The following is a 27,560-nucleotide window of genomic DNA, read 5'->3' on the forward strand; positions in this document are numbered from 1 at the left end:
TCTATATACTAAAACCTATGATCTTTAGTGTTGTTTTAAATTTTCTAAACACATTCTACAATTGTATTAATATATATTAAACTCTCTTTTATGGTACTTGGAATCGTTTTATTTTCTTATCAATTAATTTAGTAAAATTTCATAATACTCCCAAAATTGCTGGACTAACTACTATAAAATCGATATTCTCTAGAGAAACGGAGACAACAAAGGTTCTAAACCTCTTTGATATTCATCATATGTTAGTGCAGGATGCAACTATGTATTAAAACATTATTGTCATCTTTTTGAATTTTTTTCAAAGTCTATGTGTTAACCCCTACGAAAATATTGAGTTTTTCGGTAAATGCTCTATTCACTGAAGCCTATGATCTTTATTGTTGTTTTAAAATTTCTAAACATATTCTACATTTGTATTAATGTATATTAAACTCTATTTCATGGTATATGGGCATCATTTTAATTTTTTTTATCAATTAATTTAATAAAACTTCAGAATACTCCATAAATTAGTGGACTAACCACTATAAAATTGCTATTCTCTAGAGAAACGGAGACAACAAATGTTCTAAACCTCTTTGATATTCATCATATGTTAGTGCAGGATGCAACTATGTATTAAAACATTATTGTCATCTTTTTGAATTTTTTTCAAAGTCTATGTGTTAACTTGTACGAAAATATTGAGGTTTTTAGTAAATGCTCTGGTGTTGTTTTAAAATTTCTAAACACATTCTAAATTTGTATTAATGTATATTAACCTATTTTTCATGGTACATGGAAATGTTTTTAATTTTTATCAATTAATTTAGTATAACGTCGTAAAGCTCCCTAAATTGGTGGATGAAGCACTATAAAATCGCTATTCTCTAGATAAACAGAGACAACAATGGTTCCAAACCTCTTTGACCTTTATCATATGTTAGTGCATGATGCAACCATGCATTAAAACATTATTGTCATATTTTTGAATTTTTGTCAAAATCTATGTGTTAACCTCTATGTAAGTATTGAGTTTTTTTTGGTTAAATGCTATATATACTGAAACCTATGATCTTTAGTGTTGTTTTAAAATTTCTAAACACATTATACATTTGTATTAATATATATTAAACTCTCTTTTATGGTACATGAGGTCGTTTTATTTTTTTATCAATTAATTTAGTAAAATTTCATAATACTCCCTAAATTGATGGACTAACTATTATAAAATCGATATTCTCTAGAGAAACGGAGACAACAAAGGTTTGAAACCTCTTTGACTTTCATTATATGTTAGTGTAGGATGCAACTATGCATTAGAATAATATTGTTATATTTTTGAATATTTTTGAAAATGTATAGGTTAACAACTCATAGAAAATATTAAGTTTTTGTAAATGTTGTATATGATAATTATATTTCTTTCTTGTTTTGGTGTGGGCTACTAAATAAGCCGAGTGTTTACTCGTGATCCGACGGTCTGAAAGCACTGAAGGTCAACGCAGCAGGCTGATAGAGGTCAAATCAGAACACTTGTTCCAAACGCCAACTCTTTTTCCGTTAGTCTCCTCCTCTCTGTCTTTCTCTCTGTCGTTCTAACGGGCAAAGTTTTTTCGAATAAAGTTGTCGTCTTTGTTTAGCGTTCCCTTCTTCTTCTGCTCGTGTCTATCCTCGATGAAGAGCTCCGGTTCGAATCCATTGGCCTTTTCACCGGCTAAGGTCAGTTTTTGTCACCCATTCCGATTGGGTATCTCGTGATCAGATCAGTTGTAAGTTCAGAGGTTGCTAGGTTTGAATCAGAACACGTTTCTTATTGGGTTTTTTTTTGGCAATTTGAGCTGTTGTTATAAACCGTAATGCTTTTACTGAACCGTGAGATCTATCTGGTTGTTTGATTAGATCTTTCCTTCGTTTACTTGTTGTTCCATGTTAATTAAAGCTGTGATCTTTTTGACTCGTAGGAAAGAAGCGAAATGAAAATTGAGATTCTCTGTATGGAGAATAAGCAGCCTACACCTGCTTCTGCATCTGAAGGCAGTGTCAATATCTTCCTTTATTCACCTCAACTCAAAACACCTGCCCCAGCTCATCGGTACTTACTATATTATCCGTGAATTTGTTCTGGAAAGATTGTGCTTTGACCACCACTTACTTGGAATTTGCAGGAGGACTAGTGGCCCTATGAGGCGAGCTAAAGGTGGTTGGACTCCTCAGGAGGTTTGTGGTTCCTTGTGTTTATATATAGACTAATGTCTACAAATACTAATTCGACTAAGTGGATTAGCATTTACTTAGCCTTATTGTGTCCTGTTATTGGTTTTCTATCACTCTTCAGGATGAGACACTGAGACAAGCTGTTGACAAGTATAAGGGGAAGAGGTGGAAGAAAATAGGTAAAAAACTTCTTTTCTTGAGTGACTCAAGTTGAGTCTGTTTCCTGTTGAGTATTCCACCACATTTCATAAGCTTACACTTGTCTTCTCGGTGTTTACTACTTCCATAATCTTAACTCTGCTGTAAATTTTGTGAATCTCTCTCATTTTCTTAACATGATCTCTGCTGTTTCAGTCCTTGCTAGAGTAGCTGGTCTCACTCCTTGTTCTTGCTGTTTGATTTATATTGTATTTTCATTTTGCAGCTGAATTTTTCCCTGAAAGAACACAAGTCCAATGCTTGCACCGGTGGCAGAAAGTTCTTAATCCTGAGCTCATCAAAGGAACTTGGACTCAAGAGGTTCCCTTTATTTCTCATCTCTTTTGATTTCACTTCAAATTTGCGAGCTAAAAAGAAAATCTTTTTTCTTTTCTAAATTTTTAGGAGGATGCCATAATCGTTGAGCTTGTAAAAAAGTATGGACCTGCCAAATGGTCTTTGATCGCAAAGTCTTTACCAGGTCGTATAGGGAAGCAATGTAGAGAAAGGTAACAAACGTTTAGACTATAGTGAGTGTTGTATGCCTCTTTTGATTTTGGAGGCTTTCAATGTATTTCTTAATGATATACAGATGGCACAACCATTTAAATCCTGGTATTAGAAAAGATGCTTGGACCACAGAAGAAGAAACTGCTCTCATAAACGCTCAGCAAAAACACGGAAACAAATGGGCTGAGATTGCTAAAGTCTTACCTGGAAGGTATAACATTTTTAATATCTAATTGCCTCTGATGTCATGAAATAGTCTCTTATCTTGGCTTTATGCAGGACGGATAACGCAATTAAGAATCACTGGAATAGTTCGTTGAAGAAGAAATTAGACTTCTATTTTGCTACATGCAACTTGCCACCATCAGCAACCAAGCTGTCTAGTGCAACTAAGCCTTTAAAGGATTCTGATTCGGTTACCCAATCTTCTTCAGTTAATATAGATGCAAATGAAGATGGAGTAGACCATGTAGACTCTTCTTCAGATATGCTTGAAGAGTCAGGTGTGAACGAGTATGCTTGTTCTCCAGTTTCTGTTGAGTGCAAGCCTCAGTTGCCTAACCTGAGACCAATGTCACCAAGAATCAACTCAAACGCTTTTGTCCAAAAGAAAGAAGAAAATGGGTTTGGAACTCCAAGGCATGGTAACCTGTACTACAAGTCTCCACTAGACTCTTACTTTGCATCAGAAGCGGATCTGCGACGTATGTATGGATATGAATGTGGTTGCAGTCCCAGTGCTGTATCATCATCACCTGTTAGCTTAACGATCACTCCACCGTGCAACAAGGACAGTGGTTTAGCTGCTGCAACAAGAAGTCCTGAATCCTTCTTGAGAGAAGCTGCTAGAACTTTTCCAAACACACCTTCTATCTTTAGGAAAAGGCGAAAGGTTGTCTTGGCGAAGAAAACAGATGATGTTGTTAATAGTGCAGTCAAGGAAGCTGATCAAAATGAAAACAGTAAAGACAGTGCAGTGATTTCTCCAGTTGGGAGAGAAGCTTTGTTGTTGCTAGAGACGGTTGATGATTCAAATGAAGTACTTTCTTTCAATGTGTCTCCGCCATATCGTGTAATAGCTAAAAGAAGAGCTGTGTTCAAATCAAGACAGCTTGAGTTCACATCTGCAAAAGAGAATCAGCCGGAAACATCTGAGGAAGACAAGAGTGTGTAGAAGTCCTTTTCTTAATGCAGAAATCTTCTTCATCTTGTGCATACACAGCTGGATATTATATATATCAACTTAGAAAACTGCGAGTGAAAATTTCTTAATCTTTTTCTCTAATATCACTAATCTGAGTTTGTGACAATAAACTGATATTCCTTCATTCTTGAATACAGAGATTATATGAAGAAACAGGAGAATTTACCAGAAACTTTTGTGAAGAGTTCATGAATACTAGTTCAATTTTGTTCTTCACGTGGTGAGAAATAATAATTTTTACTTCCAGATGATTCTCAGCAGAAACTAACTAGTTAAGAGATTAAAGTTGGTTATTTTTTAACTCATAATAAAGCTATTCAACTGCAAAGAAAAAACTCTGGTTTGCAAACTTGATAACATCTCCACAAATAAAGAAATCAACCAAACAAAGTGAAAGAAGTTTAAAAAAAAAAATCATCAGAAAAACTCCCAAATCTTGAAAGCAGTAGCATGCATATGCAATTTATATAGAGAGAACAACCCCTGAGAGAGGAAGGATGGAAAAGGAACAGCTTGTGTCTCTCAAGTGAAGAAGGCTCCTCCGATTGTGGTTTGATTGAGAACTTTCGAAATGTGATCCAGTCCATAAGAACCAACCTGACAAATGACAACAAGGATTTAAACAAACCAGAACATGATATATTACCATCCATACAAAACTTGCCCTATTGATTCATTGTTTGTTGAGACTAAAAACATCTCTACTTACCATGTAAGTTAATGCAGCATAACGTTCTTCATTCAGGTATAGTGGCTTTCCTCTGATCATTTCGATATCCTGGAACAAAATTAAAAACAAAAGACAAAAAAAATCAGAAATCCATATCCTTCTTCCTTGGCACGCAAACATCTGAATCTAAGAAGAGGTCTACCTCTTCTCCAAACGCATCCAAGTACGGAGACGGCCAAGGTGATTGTCTTGCAAATCTCTGTAGCAAAATTGTGGTCCGCTATTGGAAAAATGAAGATTAGTAATCAATTAAAACCCCAACGATGATGCAAAACACCATACATACACAAGCCCATTGAGAAACTTCTATATTGCCACAAGAAAGAGATAGAGAGAGAGGTGATACCCGTATCAGAAGATATACACCGGTACCAGCACCACAGGTTACGGCATGAGTCTGACAACTACTTTCCCTGTAAAAGTATGTTGGCATTGTATTTATTTGGCTACCAAAACAACAACTATGACAATTGGGGACGTGAAAAGCGAAACAAATACCTGCAACAAGGGTTCCATATGGGAGAACACAACCTTCCACAAAGAAGACATAATGCAGGTTCTTCTATAACTTTCGTGCAGTTGCTGCAAGGTTTTTTGATACACCTAATATATATATAAAGCATGCTTCTTGATTAGGGACGTTCTCTTTGAATGGGAAAAAAAATGTGTGAAAATTAGAGAGAGATGCTGCTGCAAACCTTTGAATTAGATCCTGGTATAGATTGGGTAATTTCATAAGCTGGAAAGGAACTACAGGGGTTATGCAAAGAGGCCCTTTAACTCTGTTAACGCTGTATTCCTTCTGAAAGTGACGAAGCCATTTTTGTGTTGAAGACCGGAGAAGCTCATCACTAAGAATGGTATCGATAGGGGGAATCTTGAACATTTTCTCCAATTCATGCACATGATTCAGCTCAGATTTGGGACCACACATGAAGTCCATACTGTCGTTGGTGGAGTCAGAGGGAACATCAAACATATGTACCTCTTGATGAAACTTCCCAGGACTAGTTTTCAGTAGTCTCCACAACAATGCACATCTCCTCAAGAAAGGGAGACTATATTTACGGATTGTCTCTTTTATATCACATGATAAATCCATATAGTTAGACCTGAAATATCCCCAACCACCTGATTCTCTCAAAGCGATGGAGATATCCCTAAGAAGATTTTCCTCAAAATCTAACTCGCTCAAGTCACACACGCGGCCTGCACAATAGGCAATTACAGTCTGCACCAAAGACAACATAATTAGGAAAAGTGAGTCTTTAAAAGGTAAAACTACTCTACAAACAGAGAACAATTTGGCATACCTGAACAAGAGAGACACTGTGGAAAAGATGCACAAGTGATAATAGAGATTCCTCGCATGTGATAAAAGGAGATGGGAGACAAAAGAGAGCCCACATCAATGATGAAAATGGGTCATGGGCAAGAACTGGATCAGATGTTCGGTTCCAGAGCAGGTGTATATGCTTCATCGAACCTACCGTTCCTGAAAAGGTGGCAACTCTTCTCAGATTTTATCAGGAAATATCATCTACAGTGAGCAACTAATTCTTTGATAATTAATTGGTAAATCGTAGATAGACTAAAAGTGATCCCAACTAATGTCAGTTTCAAGTGCTCACACGGAGGCCATGTAGACATACAATGCCATATAATTGATTCTCTTTCAGAAGTAAAGAAAAAGTACCTTCACTTTCGAATATGCTGCTCGAAGAACTACTTGAAACTCCAGAGCATATAGACTCCGCAAGATGCCTCATACCCATAAATCTCTGACGGACATGTAAAGCACTCTTTGTTCGGGTGCTCTGTACCACTCGTAATAAGAGTGACAAAGCAGTTCCCTTAGAAGTGTTAAACTCTTCATACAAGGAGCCAATACAATACACAGGACACATCGAATTCTTCGCACAACGAGTAATAATTTCCACTGAAATAAGAGAGTACTTGAGGGTGTCCCACATGAGGATTGATTGTGGCAGCCAAGAAGTTCCAGGAGGTTTGTCCTGTCGCTTAGCAAAATAGAAATTCCAGAGCTTGTTGGAGACAGATTCAAGATCTTTCCTTCTTCGCTCATCTCCTTGCAGAGAAACGTTTTTAACAATATCACCATCTTCAATCTCATCTGCTGCAGATTGCAGAAGACACAACGCTTCAGAGAGCCAAAGAGAAGGCATTTGTGCATCTGATCCACCTAACTTAGCAAACAAACTTTCTTGTAGCTTTGAGACAGAACATAAATCTCCAGGACATGCAGGCAATACAGAATTAGCTAGTCGGCGGCATGCAGGACAGAGAAATTCTCCCTGAAAGAAGAAACAATGTTGAAGCTTCAAAAGGTGTAGAATAAAGCCCCAGAATTTCTAAACTGGTTACGTAAATACCTGTGCAAGATCCACGATATGTGCACCTTCAAAGACATTTCTTCTCTCAGACCTATACCATCCAAGCAAAAGAAAAGGAACTTTTATAGGCAATGATAACATCAACGCTGTAAATCAACAAAGCAAAATAATCAATTCAACTATGCACATCAGGTAGGAAGGATATATCAACATGAACGAATCAGGGTTCACCAACTACGACTACTAAGAAGTTAAACATGATTGATTCACCTTTCCTTTAAGGACTTTAAATATCGTTCAAGACAGATTTGATGCACAGCATGTCCACATGACGAAAGATAAACTCCGTCACAGTCGGTTGGGTGAAACCCATCGAAACTGACATCTGAATGTTTGGAGGTTTGTTTTGGTCGACTATCAGGTAATCTAACTTGCAAAGTAGATAGAGCACCAACAGAACTTCTCTCCGAACTACTTTCAGCATCATCATGCCGTTGATGATCAACATGTGCAAGGCTTTGATTTATCATTTCAACTTTTCTGCGAACAGTTTGATACATAGCCATCTCCAATGATTCAATGTCAGATTCATCTTTTCCCCTCCTATCGCTAGACCTTTTCTCCTTCTGACCATTCCCTATAAGCCGGGTTGTTAAAGCTTCAAGCACAGAATCTGTCCTAGACTCAGAGGTTGCATCATCTGATAACTGTAGCACATTAGTAGACCCAGACACGGGAATCGTCTTTTCGAACTGTGGACATTGTTCCCAAGATGGAGGGCCTCTATCGACAAAACTCAAAACTTTAGATTTCTGCAGGTAAAAACGACAATTAAGAATAATACAAAACAAAATTTCCACAGGGTATAGATTTAGTTAAAATTATAAGTCACAAATAATAACATCCATGCTACCAACCTGGAGAAAAATCAAGAAAGAAACCGGGTCTTTGGAATCTGGGTCATGGCAGAGGGAGCAAACTTCACGAACAGAAATTTCTGAATCATGTTCCATCACAGAAGCACCTTTTTCAGTTTCAGATACTGGATCATCACCATCCATGCTGGAACTCAAGGTAGACAAGAATTTTGATTGGTCAGCTTTCATTTTTGCCTGCATCCAAGTTAGAATAACCATAACTAGCATATCCTGGATCATGTCAATTCTTACTGTAGATAAAAAGTTCAATAATAAACATTTAAAGGATTGAGACTGTCCAAAACGAAATTATATTACCACAGAGGAAGGAATGCATGTAGTCATGCATGCTCCTGTTAATTAACATCACGAGAACAAAGATTTGAAATTTGAAAAAATCTTACCAGTATAGCAGCCTGCCTCTCTCTAGCTTTAGCCTTGCGTTTCTCATCAGAAGTAGAGCCTGATGTGACTTTATCAAACTCAGATTGACCGACCGCCTCCAGGGCAAGACTTTGCAAGAGGTTCATACAAACAGAATCAATTGCACTGAACTTCTTCAACAGATCTCGAATCCAGGACGATATATTGCAACTGCCTGCCTCTGAAAATTGATGGCGACCATCGTCTTTACGATTCCTCATTACTGAAACAAGAAGCGACAACAAACTTTGCTTTCCCGTCCCTTGATTTGTACCAATTATTTCTAGACCAGCTAATTCGAGAATAGGAATTGAATCTTCTACGTAACAGGCCTGAAGATTAGATTCCCTTTGCTGAGTGCAAATATCCAATGATAACGAGAGTAAGTGCAGTGCACTTATGAGAACGCCATCAGGAGCGCGTGATTTAATAGATGTACCACTCTGTAGTGCGTAGTACAAAGCAGCACAAATGATTTGAAATGTGGCTTTGCAAGTGCCTATTCTAGCAAGACCCTTTAGAGGCGGATAGATCATCTTCCATCTAGGAAGTTGAGTGGCCAGCGCAGACACTCCACAATAGCGTGAAAACCTTTCTTCTGCAGATTGCAATTCTCTTGAATTCCAACGAGGGTGGTAGAGATCCAGTTCCTTCCAACAAGATGCCCGTAGTGAATACTTTCCCTGCCAAATAACTAGTGTCAAGTGGTTTTTACATTGCGTATCAACTTAAAGGTGAGGCCCGCATATGGGTATGAATCAAGACCTGGTTCATTCCGGATGGATTACTAAAGACTGAAACGTCGTCTAAGACCTCCTGGAGCTCATCTGACTTGGACAAATCACGGGGTAAAGATTTGACCAATTGACTATGAGTGAAATCTTTAGTGGCTAAGTTGAAGATGATCTCTCTTCTCAAACTTTCAGTAGTAGAAAGACCACAAAATCGCCTTTCTTGCAGAATCTGTATCAGAAGAGCAAGCATTTCTTGGACCAAAACTGCTTCATACCTGAAAAGAATTTGATGATACGAAGAATGTCAAAATCAGGTAAGAAAGACCATAACAGTGAAATCTACAGATACAATAGAGTCATTCTGACTGACCAGTCTAGCAATAAATAAATAAGAGGAGAAGGAAACTTGCAGAATAAAACAATAGAGACAATATGCTTAAATACAGACCGATCTATTAAATGAAGAGACAGGTAAACTGTAGGAGAGTACTTGACAGTAAGAGTCTAGCAGAACTTTTAAAGCATAAACTGGGATCGATTGAAGGTAAAAGGAAAATAGGTACATACTCAGTTGTTGTATCGGGGTTTAGGGAAAGATAGCTCGAGAGTCCAAATCGAGAAAGAAGCTTATTAACATAAGAATCTGCGGGAGCCAACGCACCACAACATTGTAGAAGAAATAGATCAAGCTCAAGTCCCTGTTCTGACCTGTAAATGGAAACTAACTAGATTGAGAAACATGCGAGTGATGATCTACAGCACTTCATGATAACAACAGTATTCTTTCACATACCAGCGAACTGAGCGAACTGACCGATACCACTCACAAGATACTAATGCAGAATCCCCATTCTTCTTCCACATTCCAGCAGTAACTTGGGCACAGAACACCCTAAGCCGGACCACATGCTCCATAACAAGAGCTGAAAATCCATGAGGATGACAATCTCCTAACACATAGCTGAAGAAGTCGGCATGAGGGATCTCATGACTAACATTGGCTCCATGGTGCAATGCAGATTCTCCATAACACATCCCTAATGCTTTTTGTATGAGCAAAGATAGTAACCGATGAATCGGTAGATGAATAGATATGGCCTGAGAGCTCACATCGTAGTGGATGTCCGGCCAATCACACAGACCAAGTATGTGTATTTCTGATGCATTCTTCGCCTGATCGGAAGAGTTGCAAGAAACTCTCCTAGAGTAAGCCGTAACATCTGTCTGAACCTCCCCATTAAATCCACCAACATTATCCAAGCGAAGATCTGTGTGTATATCGCCGCACAGAGGTGATAAGCCAGTACTTGGATCTCTACTGGAACCGGCAAAACCACTAGATACACTTCTTCCAGTTTCAACCTTTAACAATTTTCTGCTTGGCCACGAGATCTTGCTGCCAGGGATGTTTCTACCGCTAGGAGAACACAACTTGCAAAGAAATTTTGATATACCTTCATCGTCTCCGAGGCATGTCTCCAGAACTTTCAAACACTCGCGTATCAACCATATGGCACAAGAAGGAAGCAGAGCACAGAAAGGGTCAATTTTGTGGACTGCAGAGGCCATCGAGCTATCAGATGAGCTGCTGCTTTCCATCGCAGTACATACCGAATCTTCATGAGACAATCTCCCAACTTTTGCATACCTTTCTCCATCTCCGTCACACGTATCAAGTCCTACCTTGGTGATTCTCTCATTTTCTACTTCTTCATCACTGGCAGCAGAATATGCACCAGTAACCAGCAGAGAGTGAATAACCGCTATTGAATGACCCAAAACAAAGAACAAATTCATGTACTCATTTTCTTCTTCAATATGGATTCCAGACTCTCTTTTTAGAGGATTCATTCCTTGAGCAAAGGTCAAGAGTATCAACCATGATCTTGACAACTCCCGATGTTCATGTGTTGCATACTTCGAAATTGCAGCATGGCCCAGAACAAATTTCAAGTCGTCAATGACACGGTCGCTGGTCTTACACACCCGTTCCCACTTTGTAGCCTACAAAAGAAAACCGTCAAATACATTGACTGCGAACAGAATCAAAGTGACATAAAACAATACTGGATAAGAAGTGCCATTATACCAAAAGAAAAAGAAAAAAGATAAAAGAAGCTATCTGAACCTGAACCACACCATCCTCTCCAGAACAAGAAAGAAAGATGTCACTGAGGCATCCTAAAAGCATAGCTAGCAAATTCATTTCCTTCACCAGAAACGGTGTTAGAGTCGGCACCGTGAAGATTTGCACAGAAAATGTAGACAGTAGTGGATATTTCCTGAATGCATAATCATCACCCTGCTTAACCGCTTCACTTACGACAAGCGGATAGTAACTCACAAATGCTTTGGCAAATTCCGACTTAAAGACTGGATCTGCAATCAATTTGAGGAACAGGTCATGTAGTTTCTTCATAGCATCTTGGTCCAAGAACCTCTCAGCCTTTACGAGAATATCCAGTAGACCACATGAAGAGATAATCCTTCTAGAAACGAAACTCAACAAACTCTCACTGGACTTGCAGAACTCCAGAAGCATTTCAACCACTACAAACGTCAGCTCGTTTGACATCTTTTGGACCACTACAGAAGAAGCATCGTTGGATCTGGCATCTCTAATACTTTCTGCAGATAAGAGCTTGTTATACCAACAAGCGAAGAGAGCATCAAGTACAGGCCCAACTGACTCTGCTAGATCTCCTGAGAGGGGCTGAATCTGTTCGGAGCCTTTATGTTTTGAGCAGAAGCCCTCCCGCTTCCACGCGGTCTCATCCCCACAATCACAACAACCACCGCCTGTGTAGATGATGGAGTAGTCGTGGGAGCTGTGATCTCCGTGCTCGAAACAAGGCACGCAGATTGCACAGGTTGGGTCATTCTCGCATGTCCTACACCTATACGCTATATCATTGTGTCCCCAGACGGAGCCGCAAACTCCTCGCTGATCAACATTCAGTTTAGCCAGATCCTTCAAAGAAACAGCAGGATCATCCTGGAACATCAACCACTGGAGCCAATTCATGCTCTCTCTCAACCTCTTTTTCATGGTAGGCTTCCGAAACTTTTCCATAGCTTCCTTCAATCCACCATTAACATCCTCATCAGTAGGTAAGAGAGCAGAGACTAGCTCTGAGATCATGGACTGGTGGTTAGCTCTAACGAACTCCACTAGGCCACGCTTGGAGCAGCACTCTTTAGGAACCCCAAGCCTCTACAAAAAAAAAATTATAAAATCAACCACGATTCTACAAAGATAACGAACTGAATCAGCATACCTGGAGGAGAAACTCTTGTGAGCTGGGAAGAGGCGAGTCGTCCTCCATCTCCCCGCGTATATATACAACCCTAGCTCCGACTCTCCAGGCTCAAACGAAGACGACGATGAGAGTGGGATAGAAGCAACAAAATGATCCAGAAGCAACGTAAATCGTTCGAGGAAACTGCAAATTCAGACGATTATCTAATCATCAGCGTTTGATCAGATCAAATTCTCTCCAAAAATCGAACAAGAAAAAAAAAAAAAAAAAAAACCTTAATTCGAAAGAGTTTATTATTATATTTTACTGATTTTTATTTAATCCATGGTGGAGGGTCGGCAAGTCTCTTTAACAAACGAGGAATGAACTGTTTCAGGTTTTGATCCTTTTCTCTCCTAACAATTTGAGTATGTATCGATAATTCTTAAATTCCAAATTGTTCTGTTTTGTATTTTAGTGATTGGCCACGCAAGCCCATGAAGATTTAGTGTTGTGTTCAAGATATTGGGCTGTGCGCCGATTTACATAGCAACTATTGATAATTCTTTTGAATGAATATAAACTTGTGTTACATCAAGTGCAGCTCACTTTGCAACTATTGATAATTCTTTTGAATGAATATAAACTTGTGTTACATCAAGTGCAGCTCACTTTGCAAGGATAAAATAAGAAACCAATGATTAAACGAAAAATGTTAAATGAAACTATTGATAACTTTTATTACACACATTTTTCTTTTCTTAAAAGATCTGAAACTATAAAAAAAAATGAAATAAAATAAAATTGTGGATCATTTATATCAACTCTATTTATTTTATAAATATCTACGCCAATTTTTCATTGCATCTCATAGATTTTTTATACTTGATAAATGGATGTTAGTTTTGATAATATATGCAATCAATATATTTATGTATAAATAATAATATCAAAAAATTATTTTTACTTATAGTAAAATAATTTTTGATTAAATTAATATAATTTTAGGTAGATAATTGATCTCAGCTTGAATTAACCTAGAAAATGCCTGAATAAAATTATTAATCTCACATTCTTCTGAAATAAAACTCAAACCTTGAAAATCAAAAGGTTAAAATATCCCGATCATCAAAATCATTAGGGATAAAGTAACGTGATTCTTCTCAATTATGATGATTTGGGGATTTTAACCCTTTAGTTTTTTTTCGAGTTTTATGGATAGAACGAGGTCTTAACTCCGTGTGGATATGGTAATATATGATAGTTATAAGGAGAAAATAGATCATTAACACTCAATTTTGTAAAATATTTCGATACATTTGAAATAGACAAGATAAGATAAAACTATAGAAATTTACATGGAGGTAATATATGAAATATTATTTAATTCTATTTTTATAATTATATAATTTTCTTACTAAAAAATCTTTAAAATTTTATGCAGCTTTTTTAAAAGTTGTAATTTTATAATTCTAATACCATTAATTCTTAAAAAAAATTCTATAAATTTTAGAAATATTATTCAGTTTTACGTTTTGATAGTTATATACTTAACAAAAAAAATTCTTAATTATATAGAATTTTATTTAATATATTTTAACAAAAATAAATATATACAGAAATTTCCAAAATTATAATTTTAAATTTTTACATATATATATTATTTAATATAAATTTTTAAATATTATTTATTTTATGTTAATTTTAAAAATAATTAAAATAAATTTTGTAACCAAATAATAAAATCTTAAAATTAACCAAAATTTTTATTTCTGCATTTGGTGCAGGAAAACACCTAGTAACTATAATATTTTATTAGTTTTTATTATATAAGATATAACATTTAAGGCTTAGGATTTTATATTTGATTAAAATAAGGTTAAGGGTTTAATGTGGGTTTTGGGTTTAATAATTTATTTTATTAGTGTTTATTATATAGGTTATAGTATTTTATTAGTGTTTATTACGTTTTATTAATGTTTGGTTTAAGTTTTGACTGAATAATCGAAGTATATATTAAGTGTGTTATAATGATTAACAAAATCAATAGTGGTCTGCTAGAACTCGATGCTTCCGGAGAGAAAATAGTGTTAATGGATGCAAGATTTTGAGGAGAGAAAAGAAAGTGAAAGTGTTTTGTGGATAATTTTTTGGTTGCATATTTCTTGAGTTCTCGATCAAAAGTTATTATGTTATAGGGTCAAAAGGTTATAAAGATCACTAATTATTTTTCTCATTTATAGGTATATTTTTGTTCCAATTAAAACTTAAAGGTGTTCCATTCTACCCTTTGTCATAAGCAACCGGTTTAACTCTAGCTTCAATGGGGAAGTCTTAGGAGGAAAAGTCAATAAGTCGACGATGAACAGAGACAGATGAGGAAGAAAGTCCAACAGGGCGTACCCAAAAAAACGTCTCAACGGAAAGAGAGAGGAAAGAGCTTTTAAAAGAACTCATCTCTGACACACTTCTTTTGCATTTTATACAAAATCATTATTTTATCAATAAAGACTTTTCTTGGGAGAATAAATGTTTGAAGTTTCATTATTAGCCTGCTTCTGAGGGAATCTTCGTTTCCCCTACACTTCGTACGCCTTCTGGGACTGTGTTTACACAGATTAAACTCTCTGTTTGTCTGCTTTTAATCAAAAGATTAGCTAGAGCTGAGTGTGTGAGTGATTGGTTTCTTGTGGTGTTTAAATGGGAGCTTGTTTCAGTAATCAGATCAAAACAGATATCGCTTCCAGTTCATGTGAGTCTTTCATCACTTTCTTGCCTTTCTCTTACTAATATTTATTATTATTTATTATATTCGAACAAGGTGACAGATACTTCAGTGAGACTCTGTGGTATCTTTCACACTTTGCTTTTGTCCTGAACTAGAAAGTTTCTAGATTCACACTTTGTTTCCTTTATTAGTAAGAAGAGTTGAATCTAAACTCACTGGGCTTTGTGAAATTATTATAGGGCTAAGTTCGAAATTTTTGAGTAGGGAAGGGAGCAAAGGCTCAGCTTCGGCTACTTCCTTCTCTCATACGCCTCGAACAGAAGGCGAGATCTTGAAAAATGCTAATCTGAAGAGCTTTACCCTCGGTGAACTCAAGTCTGCAACGAGGAGCTTCAGGCCTGATAGTATGGTTGGTGAAGGTGGCTTTGGTTGCGTTTTCAAAGGATGGATCGATGAGACTTCCTTGGCTCCTTCTAAACCGGGGACCGGAATTGTCATCGCAGTGAAAAGACTCAACCAAGAAGGGCTTCAAGGTCATCGAGAATGGCTGGTTAGTCACCATTTGTTATTTCACAAGAGTCCATTTCAAGTTCTTGAACCTTTTTTTTTTTTTTTTTTTTTTTTTGCAGGCTGAGATCAATTATTTAGGACAGCTGGATCATCCAAACCTTGTGAAACTAGTTGGATACTGCTTAGAGGAAGAGCAGAGGCTTCTTGTTTACGAGTTCATGCCTCGCGGTAGTCTTGAGAATCACTTATTCAGAAGTAAGTTCAGCTAATCTTCAAAGAGAGAGAATCCCTTTTACATAATGATTAATATTTTTTCTGAATTTTCAAAAACAGGAGGAACATTCTTTCAGCCAATTTCATGGAACACACGGGTTCGAATGGCTCTTGGTGCAGCTAGAGGACTAGCATTTCTTCACAATGCTCAACCTCAAGTTATATACCGAGACTTCAAAGCATCCAACATCTTGCTAGATTCAGTAAAGATACTCTGTGTAGCTTTGTTTCTTTTTGGGGATGCAGCCATCTTTACTGTTTCTCTCTATGTATCTGCAGAACTACAATGCAAAGCTTTCGGATTTTGGTTTGGCTAGAGATGGTCCAGAGGGTGACAACAGCCATGTCTCTACCAGAGTCGTTGGAACTCAAGGATACGCTGCTCCTGAATATCTAGCTACCGGTATGTGCATTTTCTCCATAGCTGTTTATACCAATGCAAAGAAACTCCATTACTGATGTTCTTTGTCAAATTTTTGAAAGGTCATTTATCGGCAAAGAGTGATGTGTACAGCTTCGGGGTGGTGTTACTGGAGCTGTTATCAGGGAGACGAACAATTGACAAGAACCAACCGGTGGGAGAACACAATCTAGTGGACTGGGCAAGACCTTACTTAACAAACAAAAGAAGGCTTCTCCGAGTGATGGATCCTCGTCTCCAAGGTCAATACTCCCTAACCCGGGCTTTAAAAATCGCACTTCTTGCACTCGACTGCATATCCATGGATTCCAAGGTTAGACCGAACATGAACGATGTCGTCAAGACACTTGAAGAACTCCATGTCCAGAAGGAAACACCAAAAGAGCAGCCGAATCTTCTTCAACCCAGCAGTGATAACAACAACAAGTCTCCACAAGCTGTGAATTATCCTAGGCCTTCAATTATGTAACAATCACAAGATATGTATAGACTCTTTTACCTTCTCTCTGCTTAGGTTGTTTCATAGTAAAAGGTCTCTGTTTAGACAATGTAAGGGAGAGAAGAAACAAACTTATAGACTATGAACTTAGGTGCAATGTTCAAGTGTTTTTGTCACATATAAAATGTTATCCGGATAGGAAACAAAAACAAAAAAAAAAAAGGCAAAGAAGTGAGATCCAAGGAGACACAATCAATCATGAGCTCATCGGCCTAAGAGTGCAACGCGGTCAGACAGAACAGCTTGAGAAAGGTTGATGTCGAAAAGCTCGCAACGAATAGGCATCTCAATCTCATAGAAAGGATTCTTCAAGACGTAGTCGGTGTAGAGTTCATAAATGTATCTAAGAAGGCTCTCCATGTGAGGAGTTCCAGGTTCACATACCACAAAGAACTTTGTTCCTGAGAGAAAAATCAAGAATCAACAATCAAGAGAAAGAATAAACATAAAAGGAAGGCAGATGTAAGAATATATATATAAACCTGGGAGAGACTGGAAGCAATGGAGATCAAAAGTATCGGCTTGGAGAAGCTCGATGCCAGAACAGCCATTAACAGGTGAAAGCTGCTGAGAAATGGCGTGCATTGAGTGCCATAAACTGGCTACCCTCAAGCTATCATTCGTGTCCATCCTTCCCTTTGTTCCACAGTCCTGAACTTTCCCAATTCCAGACATAAACACACAGATCTCTTGAGTTACAGACAGAACACACAAAAAAAAAAAAAAAAAGCAAATCCGACAAAACTAAAGAACTACTTTATGTTCTTAAATGTTGTCGGAAGCCAGACCAAAGCAAAATGGTTCTTGAATCAAGACAAATCACAAACCCCTAGTGATCTAAAAACTTCGTATTTCAGTCTTTCCCTCGAATAAAATTGATGAATCCAGCGAAATTGAACATCAATTAGATCGTCACTCTCCTCCAGACATGAAAAATCGTACTTAAGAAAGCTGCGAGATCGAGAAGAAGGGGGGGGGGATAGAGATGAATGATAGTACCTTGTAAAAGATCAAACCACCAGATTTGTTGATTATGTAAAGACTGTAGATCGCTGCCATGTCTGCCGAAAGATCCACAAATCTCAGCGAGACGATCAAGAACAGAGGAATAATACACTACGAATTAAAAAAAAAATATATATATATTTTATTAAAATGACGTCGTTTTGAGGAGACGGTCTCTAACAGAGCCACGTTAGCTTCCTTCCTCCGTTCACATTAAAGAAGAAAAGTCTTAATGTAAACAAACGTCTCACAGAGCGCCACGTGAGCTATTATGTTCAAGTCTCCACCAAAACGGTGTCGGTTAATTACTCTCACCACCAACTAGGCAACTACCAAACGTCTGAAGAAAAGTATAAAACGAGACAGAAGAGAGAACGAAGAAGTAGTAGTAAAGATGGAAGAGGAGAAGCGAGATACAACGGTGGAGATCTCCGGATTACGATTCACGTATCCAGGAATCGATGGCCATCCACCTCCGGGATCGAAACCGCTCATCGAGGATTTCTCTCTGAAGCTCAACTCGAGCGAACGGTGTCTCCTCGTCGGATCTAACGGCGCCGGTACGTGAAAATTCGTTTTATCACAATAAGGAGCTTGAAATATGGGTATGTGTAGGATCTGAAATTAGATAATAATTAAAAAAAAAAATCAGGGAAGACGACGATACTGAAGATATTGGGAGGGAAACACATGGTGGAGCCGCACATGGTTAGGGTTCTTGGTCGATCGGCGTTTCACGACACCGGATTGACATCTTCGGGTGATCTCTGCTATCTCGGCGGCGAGGTTCGTCATGCAGTTTTCAAATCTCGTGTGAATTTGATTTGGTTGTACAATATTGATTTTGGATATTGTGTGTGTGTGTGTGTGTTGCAGTGGAGGCGTGACGTGGCATTTGCAGGATTTGAAGTTCCGATACAAATGGATATATCGGCAGAGAAGATGATATTCGGAGTGGCTGGTATTGATCCAAAGAGAAGAGATGAATTGATCAAGGTTTTGTACTTTTGGTTCATCACATGCTTATTTCTTCTCTGTTACATATTAATTTACATTCTCAGGCTTCATAGTATTTGTCATACTGATCTTACCATATTTGTCACATACTAAGCATCTCAAGTGTCTATTATTGTGTGTTTTACAAGCTGGAATGAACCCTTTTTTTTTGTTTAGTCAGATGCATGTGATGCTATCTACCTTTCCTTTTTAAGTTTATTTGTGGTTGTCATACTGCTCACGTCTAGAGCATGTTCTGATCTTCCATCTTTGTCACATGCCAAACTTGCTACGAACAAGTATCATCATTCTGTTTTTTTTCTCTTAGAGGTCAAATTCATGTGATGCTCTCCACCTTTCTGTTTAGTTCTAATTGTGGTTGTTGGTTTAGGTGTTGGATATCGATATCTCATGGAGATTGCACAAGGTCTCTGATGGCCAAAGAAGACGCGTCCAGATCTGTATGGGACTCCTCAAGCCTTTCAAGGTACCAACATTTGTGTTTGAAAAAACAATTAAGAAACCTTTTTCTGAATCTAGCTTTTATTGGATCATCTACAGGTTCTCCTTTTGGATGAAATCACTGTTGATCTTGACGTTCTCGCCAGAGCCGACCTTTTGGCATTTCTGAGAAAGGAATGCCAAGAACGAGGAGCTACCATTATCTACGCCACTCATATTTTCGATGGCCTTGAGGATTGGCCTACACACATTGTAATCTCTATTCTCTGTTTTGCCCCTACACTACCAAAGAACAAAACCCATATAATCTTCCATTGTTGTAGGTGTATGTAGCAAACGGGAAGTTACAGTTAGCAATGCCAATGGAGAAAGTGAAGGAAACAAGCAAGAAGTCATTGATGAGAACAGTTGAGAGTTGGTTGAGGAAAGAAAGAGACGAGGAGAGGAAAACAAGGAAAGAAAGGAAAGCCAATGGGCTTCCTGAGTTCGAAACACGTGCTCAAGAAAGCCGTGTCACCGGTGATCCTGCTCGGATGCTCAACAATGGCTGGGCTGCCGGGAGGCTTCACTCTACCATTGCAGGCGGAGAAGATCATTTCGTCTTAAGCTCAAACAGGGTTCTCAGATAAGCATGCATGCGAGAAACTCCACTGGAGCAAAAAGGTCATAATAATATTTTCTGTATTTTTTTTTTTTCTCTTTTTTAACCACGAATAATACTTTTTTTTTCTGTAACCCGTTTGAGTGTTTGTTATTTTGAGATATGAATTTTATATTATTTTCTAGCTATACTTTAGTTTGGTAATGAGAAGGATCAAGATTGAAGATTGAAGAAGTGAGAGAGAGTAAAAATTCTTCTTTAAAACTGTGTTATTAAAGAAAAAATTATATTGTAATCATTCTTTATCATTGAACTTTGCATTCTATATTTTTACGAATTTCATATCCATTCATCTCGCTTCTATGAATCAGACCTATGTATTTTTGACAAAGACGAACTATGTTCTTTTGCAAAAGCAGAACTAAATAAGTTACAAAAAAAATCAGAAGTAAATAAGTTATTACATCTTTATTTGAATCATGACATCTCCAATCATAAATAAACCAAAGACATCTTTCGTTTGTTATGCAAAAAGAATTGGGAATCGACCCAACAAACAAATAATATGTCACATCTGAAGTCATCGGTGATTTTCTTACGTTCGTCTACTGTTTTTATGTTCTTTTGTGCCCAAAACTATTGATGCTTTAAAGATGAGTTGATATAGGATTTATGCTCTCCAGCCTCCACCATGTTTTTAATCTTTCTTTCTGTAACATTCATTCTGGTAAACCGACCAAGTAGACAGGCCACACGATATATACTCTTTTTTTTGTATACATATGGATATATCTTTATTTTTTATCGCAACGTTAGGCTTGTGTATTACTACTTAAAGGAATCTGAAACATATTAGAAGCAAAAAAAGAAACTTTAAAAGTTATTCGGATTCATATTGATGGCCTGGAAATGAGATAACACTTGTTCATGATCTCGACCAGCTACAATGCCACATACAGCTACCTAAACTACTTTTCGGGTTTTGTGATTCGCAAAAGATAATTATACGATTAATGGTCGATCGTGTTTTTGGGTTTCGTAAGAAACACACTTTTGTTTCGCAACTATCTTGTGTGTTAGTCCGGAACATCGTGGCCCAATGATAAGGACGGGTTTCTTCCTGCACCCAGATTGCGAGTTCAAACCCTGTCGGAGAAAACTACTTCATGATGTTTCTGTACACCTCCACACGGATATAGGTTTATGCTTTAGGACCCATTTGCATATCCGGAGAGAGGGTCTATCCGTTGGCTGCACTTTCCATTAGAGATTAGTCTGAATCTTTCCATAGGTCTGGGATATCCCCAGGTTAAACAAAAAAAACTATGTTGTGTGTTATCTTTCTGATTAAAAAAAAGAAGGAAACTAAAATACAAACTAACCATAAATTGAATCAATGTACAGTAACTAACAATTGCCTCATCTCGAAAGAGAAAAAAAAAACTAAAAACTAAAGCCGTTGTTATTACATCACTGACTGATGCTGTCTAAATAGGATGCATCTAGATGTTAGCATATGTAACATTGCCATCCGATTAAACAAAAAAAAAACAGTAATAATGTAACAAAATATCTAACAGTTATATATATATATATATAAATATATATATAAACATTATACATTGGTTGGTCCATCAACTAAATCGTCAGAACAAAAGATAAGATTCTGTAAAATCTAATTCAATATCTTATCTTACTTTCACTATTTCTCTCTGATAAATTATGATCGCAGATTGCACATGAAGATCGTGTAATGCATTTACATTACATCACATCACATCACATCACATCAATTATATTCTCCTTAATGCATCACCTAAATATACGTATGCAGTATGCTACACCGAATATCCCGGGATGCTGAACCGTATAAATCTATATAGGTTCAGTGCGTATAGGTTTGACTGATCAAAGTATGGTGACGTTAACTTAGACGAATGATAAGGAACGGTTGTATGAAAGGCGAATATAATTTGATGATACTCACTTTTTTAAAAGGAATGCGAAGTTCGGATATTTGAAAGAAAAACGTCTAAACAGAACAAACCGATTCCAACACAACCACAAACCAACATGAGCAATCCATACACCACAGTAATATATGTATATCAAAACATTGAAGATAATTAAGTTAATAGCCAATCATTTATTTATTTATATAAGTTTCTTAATATCATATATATATTTATATATACTTAATACAATCAGAGCATAAAGGAGAGCTGCGGGCTACATTTATCCTTATCCCAACCCTTTCTCTTTGAAGCCGCTTCAGCCTTCACTACATAACCAAACAAGACACAACACACCAAAAACAAAGCCTAAATGTTTTTTAAATAAAACCCTAACTTCCAAACCAAGCAATCCCAATACTTTCCCTGAGAAAATAAGGGAAAAATGGTAAAACCTCAATTCCAAACCGTAACTAATATTAAAGACACGTAAATATATATATATATATATATTATATAAGAAAGAGAGAAATAAAGATTCAAATGTCTTCCGAAGATTTTTTGTTAATCTTCAGACGCGGAAATTCTTGCCGGAGAAAGTCTGACCAAATTGCCAGTTACTGGGAACTATGTTGTTAGAGGTGGAGCTTCGGCCATCGGAGGCTCTGACTCTGAAAGAAAGAGACTGGCCGACAAGAATTGCGTTGGATTGCCAGTTTTGTCCCCAATTCCTGCTAAGACCTAACCAACCTGTGTTGCTTCCTTTCACACTGACCATCTGGACGTTTCCGGCTCCGGCTACGTTAGTGACCAACACTAAGTTGAAGTACTTGGATCCATTTATCGTGAATCTTACACCTCCCTTCTTCCTACATGGGACCCTGCAACAACACAAACAAATATATTAAATATACATTACTCTAAACCCTGTGGAATTTTAATGATTCCTTAGTTTCACGTAGATTGATTTTTTGGTTATTTTTAATGCCGACATAATTTTAAAATAAAACAAATTGTTAAGAGTATAGCCATAGGTTAGATAGACTTGAATATTTAATTTACGTAACTTCATGAAAGGAAAGTAAACTAATACTAATAGTTATTTTTTGGCTAAATATAATACTAGTATGTTGTGGCAACATGACTGGGGTTTTGGGTTATGTGGATGGCCTGGCAGATGTATGGGGTGGGGTGAGGAAGTGTCGGGGGTTTAGCCTGACTTCAATGCAGAAAAATTGGAAAAAAAAATGTTTCTGAATCTTATGGGTCAGAGGCATTATTTAACAACCGACCTAGTAAATAAATTACTTCAAAGAACTTCGTTTACAAAAAAAAAAAAGAAAAAGATGATGTATGTATGAGGAGGGGATGACAAAAGAAAAGGATATTTGCTTTAAAAGGACTGAAAGAAAGACAGGAAAGGCGATTGCATCCACTCAACTAAAACAGTACGTTAATAGAAAAAATCTTTATTGTTTGGTCCCTAGAAAAAATTTAAAAGATAAAGAATACAGTGATTAAGCAACGCAGCTTTCTCGGGAATACAAGAATAAAATGGAATAAAGAAATAAAGAATACAGTGAACATGCCAAGGCTCTGAAAATCTTCAACCTCACAGATTCTTATTAGATTCGAGATCATAATTATATACTAGTACTATATAAAAATGTAACCTCTAAAGTCTGAAGCAAAATAAACATTGTTATATCTTTGATTAAGCAACATAAGGCGATTTCATGGGATCAACTATGTTAATATATTAAGACTCAGCTAAAAAAAACTATATATAATATATTAAGACTAAAAGTTTATCTTGTTCGGGTAAATATGGATTAAAGAAATATAAAAACAGAATGGACTAGAATAGATAGAGATGAAGATTTTTACCTGCGGTAAGAGACGGGGACAATACCGGCCCTATACTTAGCGATGGTTAGAAACATAGGCATGGCAAGATCAAAGTGTTCACGAGGAGGGTTACACCAACCACCATTGTCGCTAGCTTGAGCAAAATTAGGTGGACAGAAATTAGTAGCGGTGATAAGGATTGATGGGTTGCCTGGAAGACACCAGCCTGGATCGTTGACACATTTGAGCTCAAAGCAAGCGCCACAACTCAAACCATTGTTGAATAAGGCAGTGCTTAAAGCCGCAGTGTTCACACCATAACCTTGGCTATACAAGTTCCCGTACCCACACGCACCACCTACAACAATACAAAACCTTAATGTTAAATGTCTACTCATCAGTAGTGAATACAATGTGTTTATGTGTTAAAGAATTGAGAGAGAGTGTACCCATAGTGCCGGAAGCATCAGCTTCGCCGTAGAAGGTGGCGTGAGCGTTGACCCACGGACCTCCAGTGTAAACTCCGGGGATTCTGGCGTTCACTGTGGTCGCCACCAGAGCAGCAACCACCATTAATGTCATTATTTTCGCCGCCATATTTTTTCTTCGGTACGGAAAAACGTTTTGAGAGAAAGAGAAAAGTGTGTGAAGGAGGAGGGAGGTAGGGAGGCTACTTATGGAGGGAGAGATGATGCTTCAAAAGAGTTTTGCGGCTATATCTTATTATATGTTTTTTTAAAGAAAATATCATTTTATAAAGTATTTTTTATTAATGAGAAAACAACGAATTTGTAATTCCGCATTTCTTGCCTCGTGGATCTAATAAAAATATTTATATTATATTCCACCGAATTTGGTTTTTGTTTAAAAATTTCAACATTCAGGAAAATAGTTTCAACTGGTTAGATTATTATTGAAATGTTTTATAACATTTAAAATTTGAAAATTTCCCACTTTAGTATTTTCTTAACATTCGGCACTCTGTTTATGACTTAATAATCGTATATACATATTTCATAATTTTATACAAATTAGTGAACAGCTTTTATAAGAGCTTTTAGTATTTAGAATGATTTTTTTTAAAAAGGTAGGAAATCTTATATATTAAAAAAGAAACTCAATAAGGCAATTTTTGATATAAGCCAAGAGAAAAGCAAACGCACGTGGTCCGCACATGGGTAGCTAATGCATTTTCCTTGGTCAATTTGCGAGTGGCCAATTGAGAATCACACTGAACTAAATCATGCGTTCCGATTCGATCCAATTCATTTGATCATATTGGAATACTTTTACGTAAAAAAGTGATCTAAGCTATCACTCGCTAACTAAATACTAGTATCAATGTGTTATGTACGTAAGATTTTGTTTGTTTCTTCACGGATTAAAAATGGGATTACTAGAGTGTCCGTATAAGTACACGGAAACTACGGTATAACATTTAACAGGGCCGTGCGTTGATGCAGTTAGGCTTCAACTGATTGCGGGTCCCCGTATTCTTGTTCTACCACCGACGCATGCATACACTCGTAATCAAGTAATCTTCACAAAGTGAACGCATCTGATGTACAAGTTGGTAAGAAAATCACATGATTAAATGTGTTTGATCGATTGTAAGAAAATATATGTATTTTTCTTCAAAAAGATAATGCATAGTGCAACTTCACCCTGACACGTAAATACTCAAAGAGAGAAAACACACAAGATTACATCAAATAAAATATACAAAAATTAAACCAAGGCGTGGTGGTCTAGTGGTTTCCACTAGAGGAAGAGCTACCCTGTTGGTCCAGGCCATAGATCGATTCCTCTCTAGTGCGAAATTATTAGCTTCACATGTGGCCACGCGGATATAGGCTCATGATTACAGCTCATTTGAATACCCGGGAGAGGATCCATCCGTGGGTTGCACCTCTCATCCGGGAATTAGGTCTGTGTCTTTAATAGACCCGGGTACCCTTTTAAGATACAAAAAAAAAATATACAAAAATGATTTATTTACAATTAAAATTATTTTCACCAACCAAGGAAATTTCAAATCTGTCCATATTGTGTGTATATATATCATATTTATATAGAAATTTAATTTTGCGACCACTATATCCATGTGGCTTCAATTATTGCAAGTAGTTTACATTTGTTTAACTTTATAAATAATTGTTCTCAAGGTACGTAAGCCATTACTCGCAGGGAACCCATATATTTATATTTTACTACGTTACGTACACCATAAATGTTTTCACACTTTTGTTGGGTTTTTGTCGAGTTAACAAATTGATATCCAATTACATTGTTTACTCATAGATCGAACGTAACTAAATGTAATTAAACAAGAAAGTCAATAAAAGTCGGGATTTATTCCAAGTAAAAGTTCAAGAAGCATATGTGATTGTTTCCAAGAATGTTCACCTAGAAGTAATCATTATGGCATTAGACGACAATTTATACTTTTTCCGTTTCTAAATAAGTTTCACTTTGATATTTTCTACACATATTAATAAATTGAATGAAATGTAATTAAGTTTTTAATTGATCAATAATATTTAAAATAAATAAAATTATTTGTAAAATCAATATATTTTACAATTAATTTAAGCTGAAATTAAATAAAATTTGCATTGAATTTTTAAAGTGACATTTTTGTGTATGAAAAAAAAATGTTAGAATTACAGTTAAAATGAAACAGATGAATATGTTTTCGTATAAATTTATTAAATTGTTACTACATGCGAGCGAATTATCAATGCGTTTACCTACCTAACCTAAAGGTTTGATGACAAATTAGTAAAGATGAATGCATGTGCAGATCCTGCAGTTAATATTTTGTTAGGGTAGTTTTACAAGTAAATCCTTAGATTACACTTCGTCCGTACCACTTGACATCGAGCAGTTTAGTGTTTCCAAATGCAGAATCGAAACCGTAACATTACTTTTTCTTGTTTTAATACTTCCAAGTTGGGTAAAATTTCATTAATCATTAGAGTATATACTGCGTTAATAATCATAGATATGAAAATTTTAGTTCATTACGTAATAAAACATCGTTTGAAACTTTAAAAAAAAAATTGATACGTTTTTAGACCAAGATTATTGCAGTTTCTTAGGAGGGTTTTTAAACAAATAACAACATTTAATTAAATGAAAACTAAATGAAATTATAATAATCGATCCTTAATGTGGGTCTTTGATAACCGATCCTTAAGTTTTTAAAGAGCAAACGTGTCACTCAACCCTTAATTTTTCTGTTATTCTTTTTCTTCTCTTGTCTTCTCTGATGGCTTTCGTAACCTGCAATTGTTTGTTCAATTGGTTTCTCTCAGATGGATCTCCATTTCTCTGTCTCTCTGTCTCTGTTGAATCTATTTTTTTTTGTTTTTGGTAGACCTTGAGCAGAGATGCTGGTCCGTGGTCGTGAGCAGCCGTGAGCAGAATCGCCGGAAGTGAACCCATGACGAATCAGAGACTCCGCCGGTGAGGATCAGAAGAATAAGAAGACGCCGTGGCCATACCAGTCAATCTTCCTGTTTCGGGTGGTGAAGGAAGATGATGACGGCAGCGTGTCTTTTTTTTTTAGGTTTAGATTTTTTTTTTGGTTTAGTGTATACCTAAAATTGAGATGGTTTGATTTTATTTTTTAATTTATGGTTTAGTTTTGTAACCAGAATGTATTTGTAAGCCACTTTTAATTAATAAATAAATAAATTTATTTTATTTTTACTAATAAAACAGTTTTCGATTTAATTTTAAATTATTTTATTTTAAA

General features: G+C 36.6%; 6 protein-coding genes across 9 annotated transcripts; 3 read left to right on the plus strand and 3 right to left on the minus strand.

Annotated features, from left to right (window-relative positions):
- Positions 1-1,471: 1,471 nt before the first annotated feature.
- LOC106313935 (myb-related protein 3R-1) lies at positions 1,472-4,261 on the plus strand. Of its 2 annotated transcripts, XM_013751870.1 has the most exons (9): positions 1,472-1,541; positions 1,623-1,701; positions 1,944-2,074; positions 2,148-2,199; positions 2,318-2,405; positions 2,621-2,715; positions 2,800-2,903; positions 2,987-3,115; positions 3,184-4,261. In XM_013751870.1, exons 2-9 carry the CDS (start codon positions 1,657-1,659, stop codon positions 4,076-4,078), a joined length of 1,539 nt encoding a protein of 512 aa, XP_013607324.1. In that variant the 5' UTR covers positions 1,472-1,541; positions 1,623-1,656; the 3' UTR covers positions 4,079-4,261. The 2 variants fall into 2 exon arrangements, with proteins under 2 accessions (XP_013607324.1, XP_013607325.1); XM_013751871.1 differs by having other exon boundaries at positions 1,485-1,701; positions 2,318-2,375.
- A 127-nt stretch (positions 4,262-4,388) lies between these two features.
- On the minus strand, positions 4,389-12,940 carry LOC106316448 (E3 ubiquitin-protein ligase PRT6). 2 transcript variants are annotated; one of them, XM_013754340.1, is made up of 18 exons: positions 12,801-12,940; positions 12,545-12,709; positions 11,395-12,480; positions 10,060-11,270; positions 9,834-9,974; positions 9,298-9,541; positions 8,514-9,215; positions 8,110-8,304; positions 7,463-8,004; positions 7,232-7,283; positions 6,535-7,153; positions 6,152-6,333; positions 5,537-6,069; positions 5,337-5,441; positions 5,185-5,251; positions 4,981-5,058; positions 4,818-4,886; positions 4,389-4,705 (listed from the first exon to the last, which is right to left on the minus strand). In XM_013754340.1, the coding sequence occupies exons 2-18, from the start codon at positions 12,590-12,592 to the stop codon at positions 4,631-4,633; spliced, it is 5,949 nt and encodes a 1,982-aa protein (XP_013609794.1). In that variant the 5' UTR covers positions 12,593-12,709; positions 12,801-12,940; the 3' UTR covers positions 4,389-4,630. The 2 variants fall into 2 exon arrangements, with proteins under 2 accessions (XP_013609794.1, XP_013609795.1); XM_013754341.1 differs by having other exon boundaries at positions 12,834-12,905.
- Positions 12,941-14,817: 1,877 nt separating this feature from the next.
- On the plus strand, positions 14,818-17,098 carry LOC106316449 (probable serine/threonine-protein kinase NAK). Of its 2 annotated transcripts, none has more exons than XM_013754343.1 (6): positions 14,818-15,257; positions 15,473-15,783; positions 15,863-15,998; positions 16,077-16,174; positions 16,296-16,419; positions 16,500-17,098. In XM_013754343.1, exons 1-6 carry the CDS (start codon positions 15,206-15,208, stop codon positions 16,904-16,906), a joined length of 1,128 nt encoding a protein of 375 aa, XP_013609797.1. In that variant the 5' UTR covers positions 14,818-15,205; the 3' UTR covers positions 16,907-17,098. The 2 variants fall into 2 exon arrangements, with proteins under 2 accessions (XP_013609797.1, XP_013609796.1); XM_013754342.1 differs by having other exon boundaries at positions 14,823-15,257; positions 16,077-16,219.
- Positions 16,992-18,057, minus strand: LOC106316452 (trafficking protein particle complex subunit 4). Its single transcript, XM_013754345.1, has 3 exons — positions 17,936-18,057; positions 17,419-17,587; positions 16,992-17,337 (listed from the first exon to the last, which is right to left on the minus strand). Exons 1-3 carry the CDS (start codon positions 17,993-17,995, stop codon positions 17,141-17,143), a joined length of 426 nt encoding a protein of 141 aa, XP_013609799.1. The 5' UTR covers positions 17,996-18,057; the 3' UTR covers positions 16,992-17,140.
- Positions 18,058-18,254: 197 nt separating this feature from the next.
- On the plus strand, positions 18,255-20,361 carry LOC106316451 (ABC transporter I family member 20). Its single transcript, XM_013754344.1, has 6 exons — positions 18,255-18,501; positions 18,594-18,727; positions 18,818-18,937; positions 19,329-19,424; positions 19,499-19,651; positions 19,723-20,361. Exons 1-6 carry the CDS (start codon positions 18,336-18,338, stop codon positions 20,026-20,028), a joined length of 975 nt encoding a protein of 324 aa, XP_013609798.1. The 5' UTR covers positions 18,255-18,335; the 3' UTR covers positions 20,029-20,361.
- A 1,765-nt stretch (positions 20,362-22,126) lies between these two features.
- On the minus strand, positions 22,127-24,497 carry LOC106313428 (expansin-A9). The gene is made up of 3 exons (XM_013751230.1): positions 24,250-24,497; positions 23,840-24,158; positions 22,127-22,833 (listed from the first exon to the last, which is right to left on the minus strand). Exons 1-3 carry the CDS (start codon positions 24,395-24,397, stop codon positions 22,524-22,526), a joined length of 777 nt encoding a protein of 258 aa, XP_013606684.1. The 5' UTR covers positions 24,398-24,497; the 3' UTR covers positions 22,127-22,523.
- Positions 24,498-27,560: the final 3,063 nt, after the last annotated feature.

This window comes from Brassica oleracea, chromosome C9 (assembly GCF_000695525.1).
Source record: "Brassica oleracea var. oleracea cultivar TO1000 chromosome C9, BOL, whole genome shotgun sequence".
Classification (NCBI taxonomy): Eukaryota; Viridiplantae; Streptophyta; class Magnoliopsida; order Brassicales; family Brassicaceae; genus Brassica; species Brassica oleracea.

Excerpts from the sequence above, each read along its gene's own strand:
- LOC106313935 (XM_013751870.1), top strand. The coding sequence starts at position 1,657 with ATGAAGAGCTCCGGTTCGAATCCATTGGCCTTTTCACCGGCTAAG. Across the intron at positions 2,075-2,147 it reads ACACCTGCCCCAGCTCATCG|GAGGACTAGTGGCCCTATGA; the intron begins GTACTTACTATA and ends TGGAATTTGCAG. Across the intron at positions 2,904-2,986 it reads GGGAAGCAATGTAGAGAAAG|ATGGCACAACCATTTAAATC; the intron begins GTAACAAACGTT and ends AATGATATACAG.
- LOC106316448 (XM_013754340.1), bottom strand. The coding sequence starts at position 12,592 with ATGGAGGACGACTCGCCTCTTCCCAGCTCACAAGAGTTTCTCCTCCAG. Across the intron at positions 8,305-8,513 it reads AGAGGCAGGCTGCTATACTG|GCAAAAATGAAAGCTGACCA; the intron begins GTAAGATTTTTT and ends ACTTGGATGCAG. Across the intron at positions 6,070-6,151 it reads ACAGTGTCTCTCTTGTTCAG|ACTGTAATTGCCTATTGTGC; the intron begins GTATGCCAAATT and ends TCTTTGGTGCAG.
- LOC106316449 (XM_013754342.1), top strand. The coding sequence starts at position 15,206 with ATGGGAGCTTGTTTCAGTAATCAGATCAAAACAGATATCGCTTCCAGT. Across the intron at positions 15,999-16,076 it reads TGAGAATCACTTATTCAGAA|GAGGAACATTCTTTCAGCCA; the intron begins GTAAGTTCAGCT and ends TTTCAAAAACAG. Across the intron at positions 16,220-16,295 it reads CCAACATCTTGCTAGATTCA|AACTACAATGCAAAGCTTTC; the intron begins GTAAAGATACTC and ends ATGTATCTGCAG.
- LOC106316452 (XM_013754345.1), bottom strand. The coding sequence starts at position 17,995 with ATGGCAGCGATCTACAGTCTTTACATAATCAACAAATCTGGTGGTTTG. Across the intron at positions 17,588-17,935 it reads GTGGTTTGATCTTTTACAAG|GACTGTGGAACAAAGGGAAG; the intron begins GTACTATCATTC and ends GGGAAAGTTCAG. Across the intron at positions 17,338-17,418 it reads TTGCTTCCAGTCTCTCCCAG|GAACAAAGTTCTTTGTGGTA; the intron begins GTTTATATATAT and ends TTTTTCTCTCAG.
- LOC106316451 (XM_013754344.1), top strand. The coding sequence starts at position 18,336 with ATGGAAGAGGAGAAGCGAGATACAACGGTGGAGATCTCCGGATTACGA. Across the intron at positions 18,728-18,817 it reads TCTGCTATCTCGGCGGCGAG|TGGAGGCGTGACGTGGCATT; the intron begins GTTCGTCATGCA and ends TGTGTGTTGCAG. Across the intron at positions 19,652-19,722 it reads AGGATTGGCCTACACACATT|GTGTATGTAGCAAACGGGAA; the intron begins GTAATCTCTATT and ends CCATTGTTGTAG.
- LOC106313428 (XM_013751230.1), bottom strand. The coding sequence starts at position 24,397 with ATGGCGGCGAAAATAATGACATTAATGGTGGTTGCTGCTCTGGTGGCG. Across the intron at positions 24,159-24,249 it reads TGATGCTTCCGGCACTATGG|GTGGTGCGTGTGGGTACGGG; the intron begins GTACACTCTCTC and ends GTATTGTTGTAG. Across the intron at positions 22,834-23,839 it reads GTCCCCGTCTCTTACCGCAG|GGTCCCATGTAGGAAGAAGG; the intron begins GTAAAAATCTTC and ends GTGTTGTTGCAG.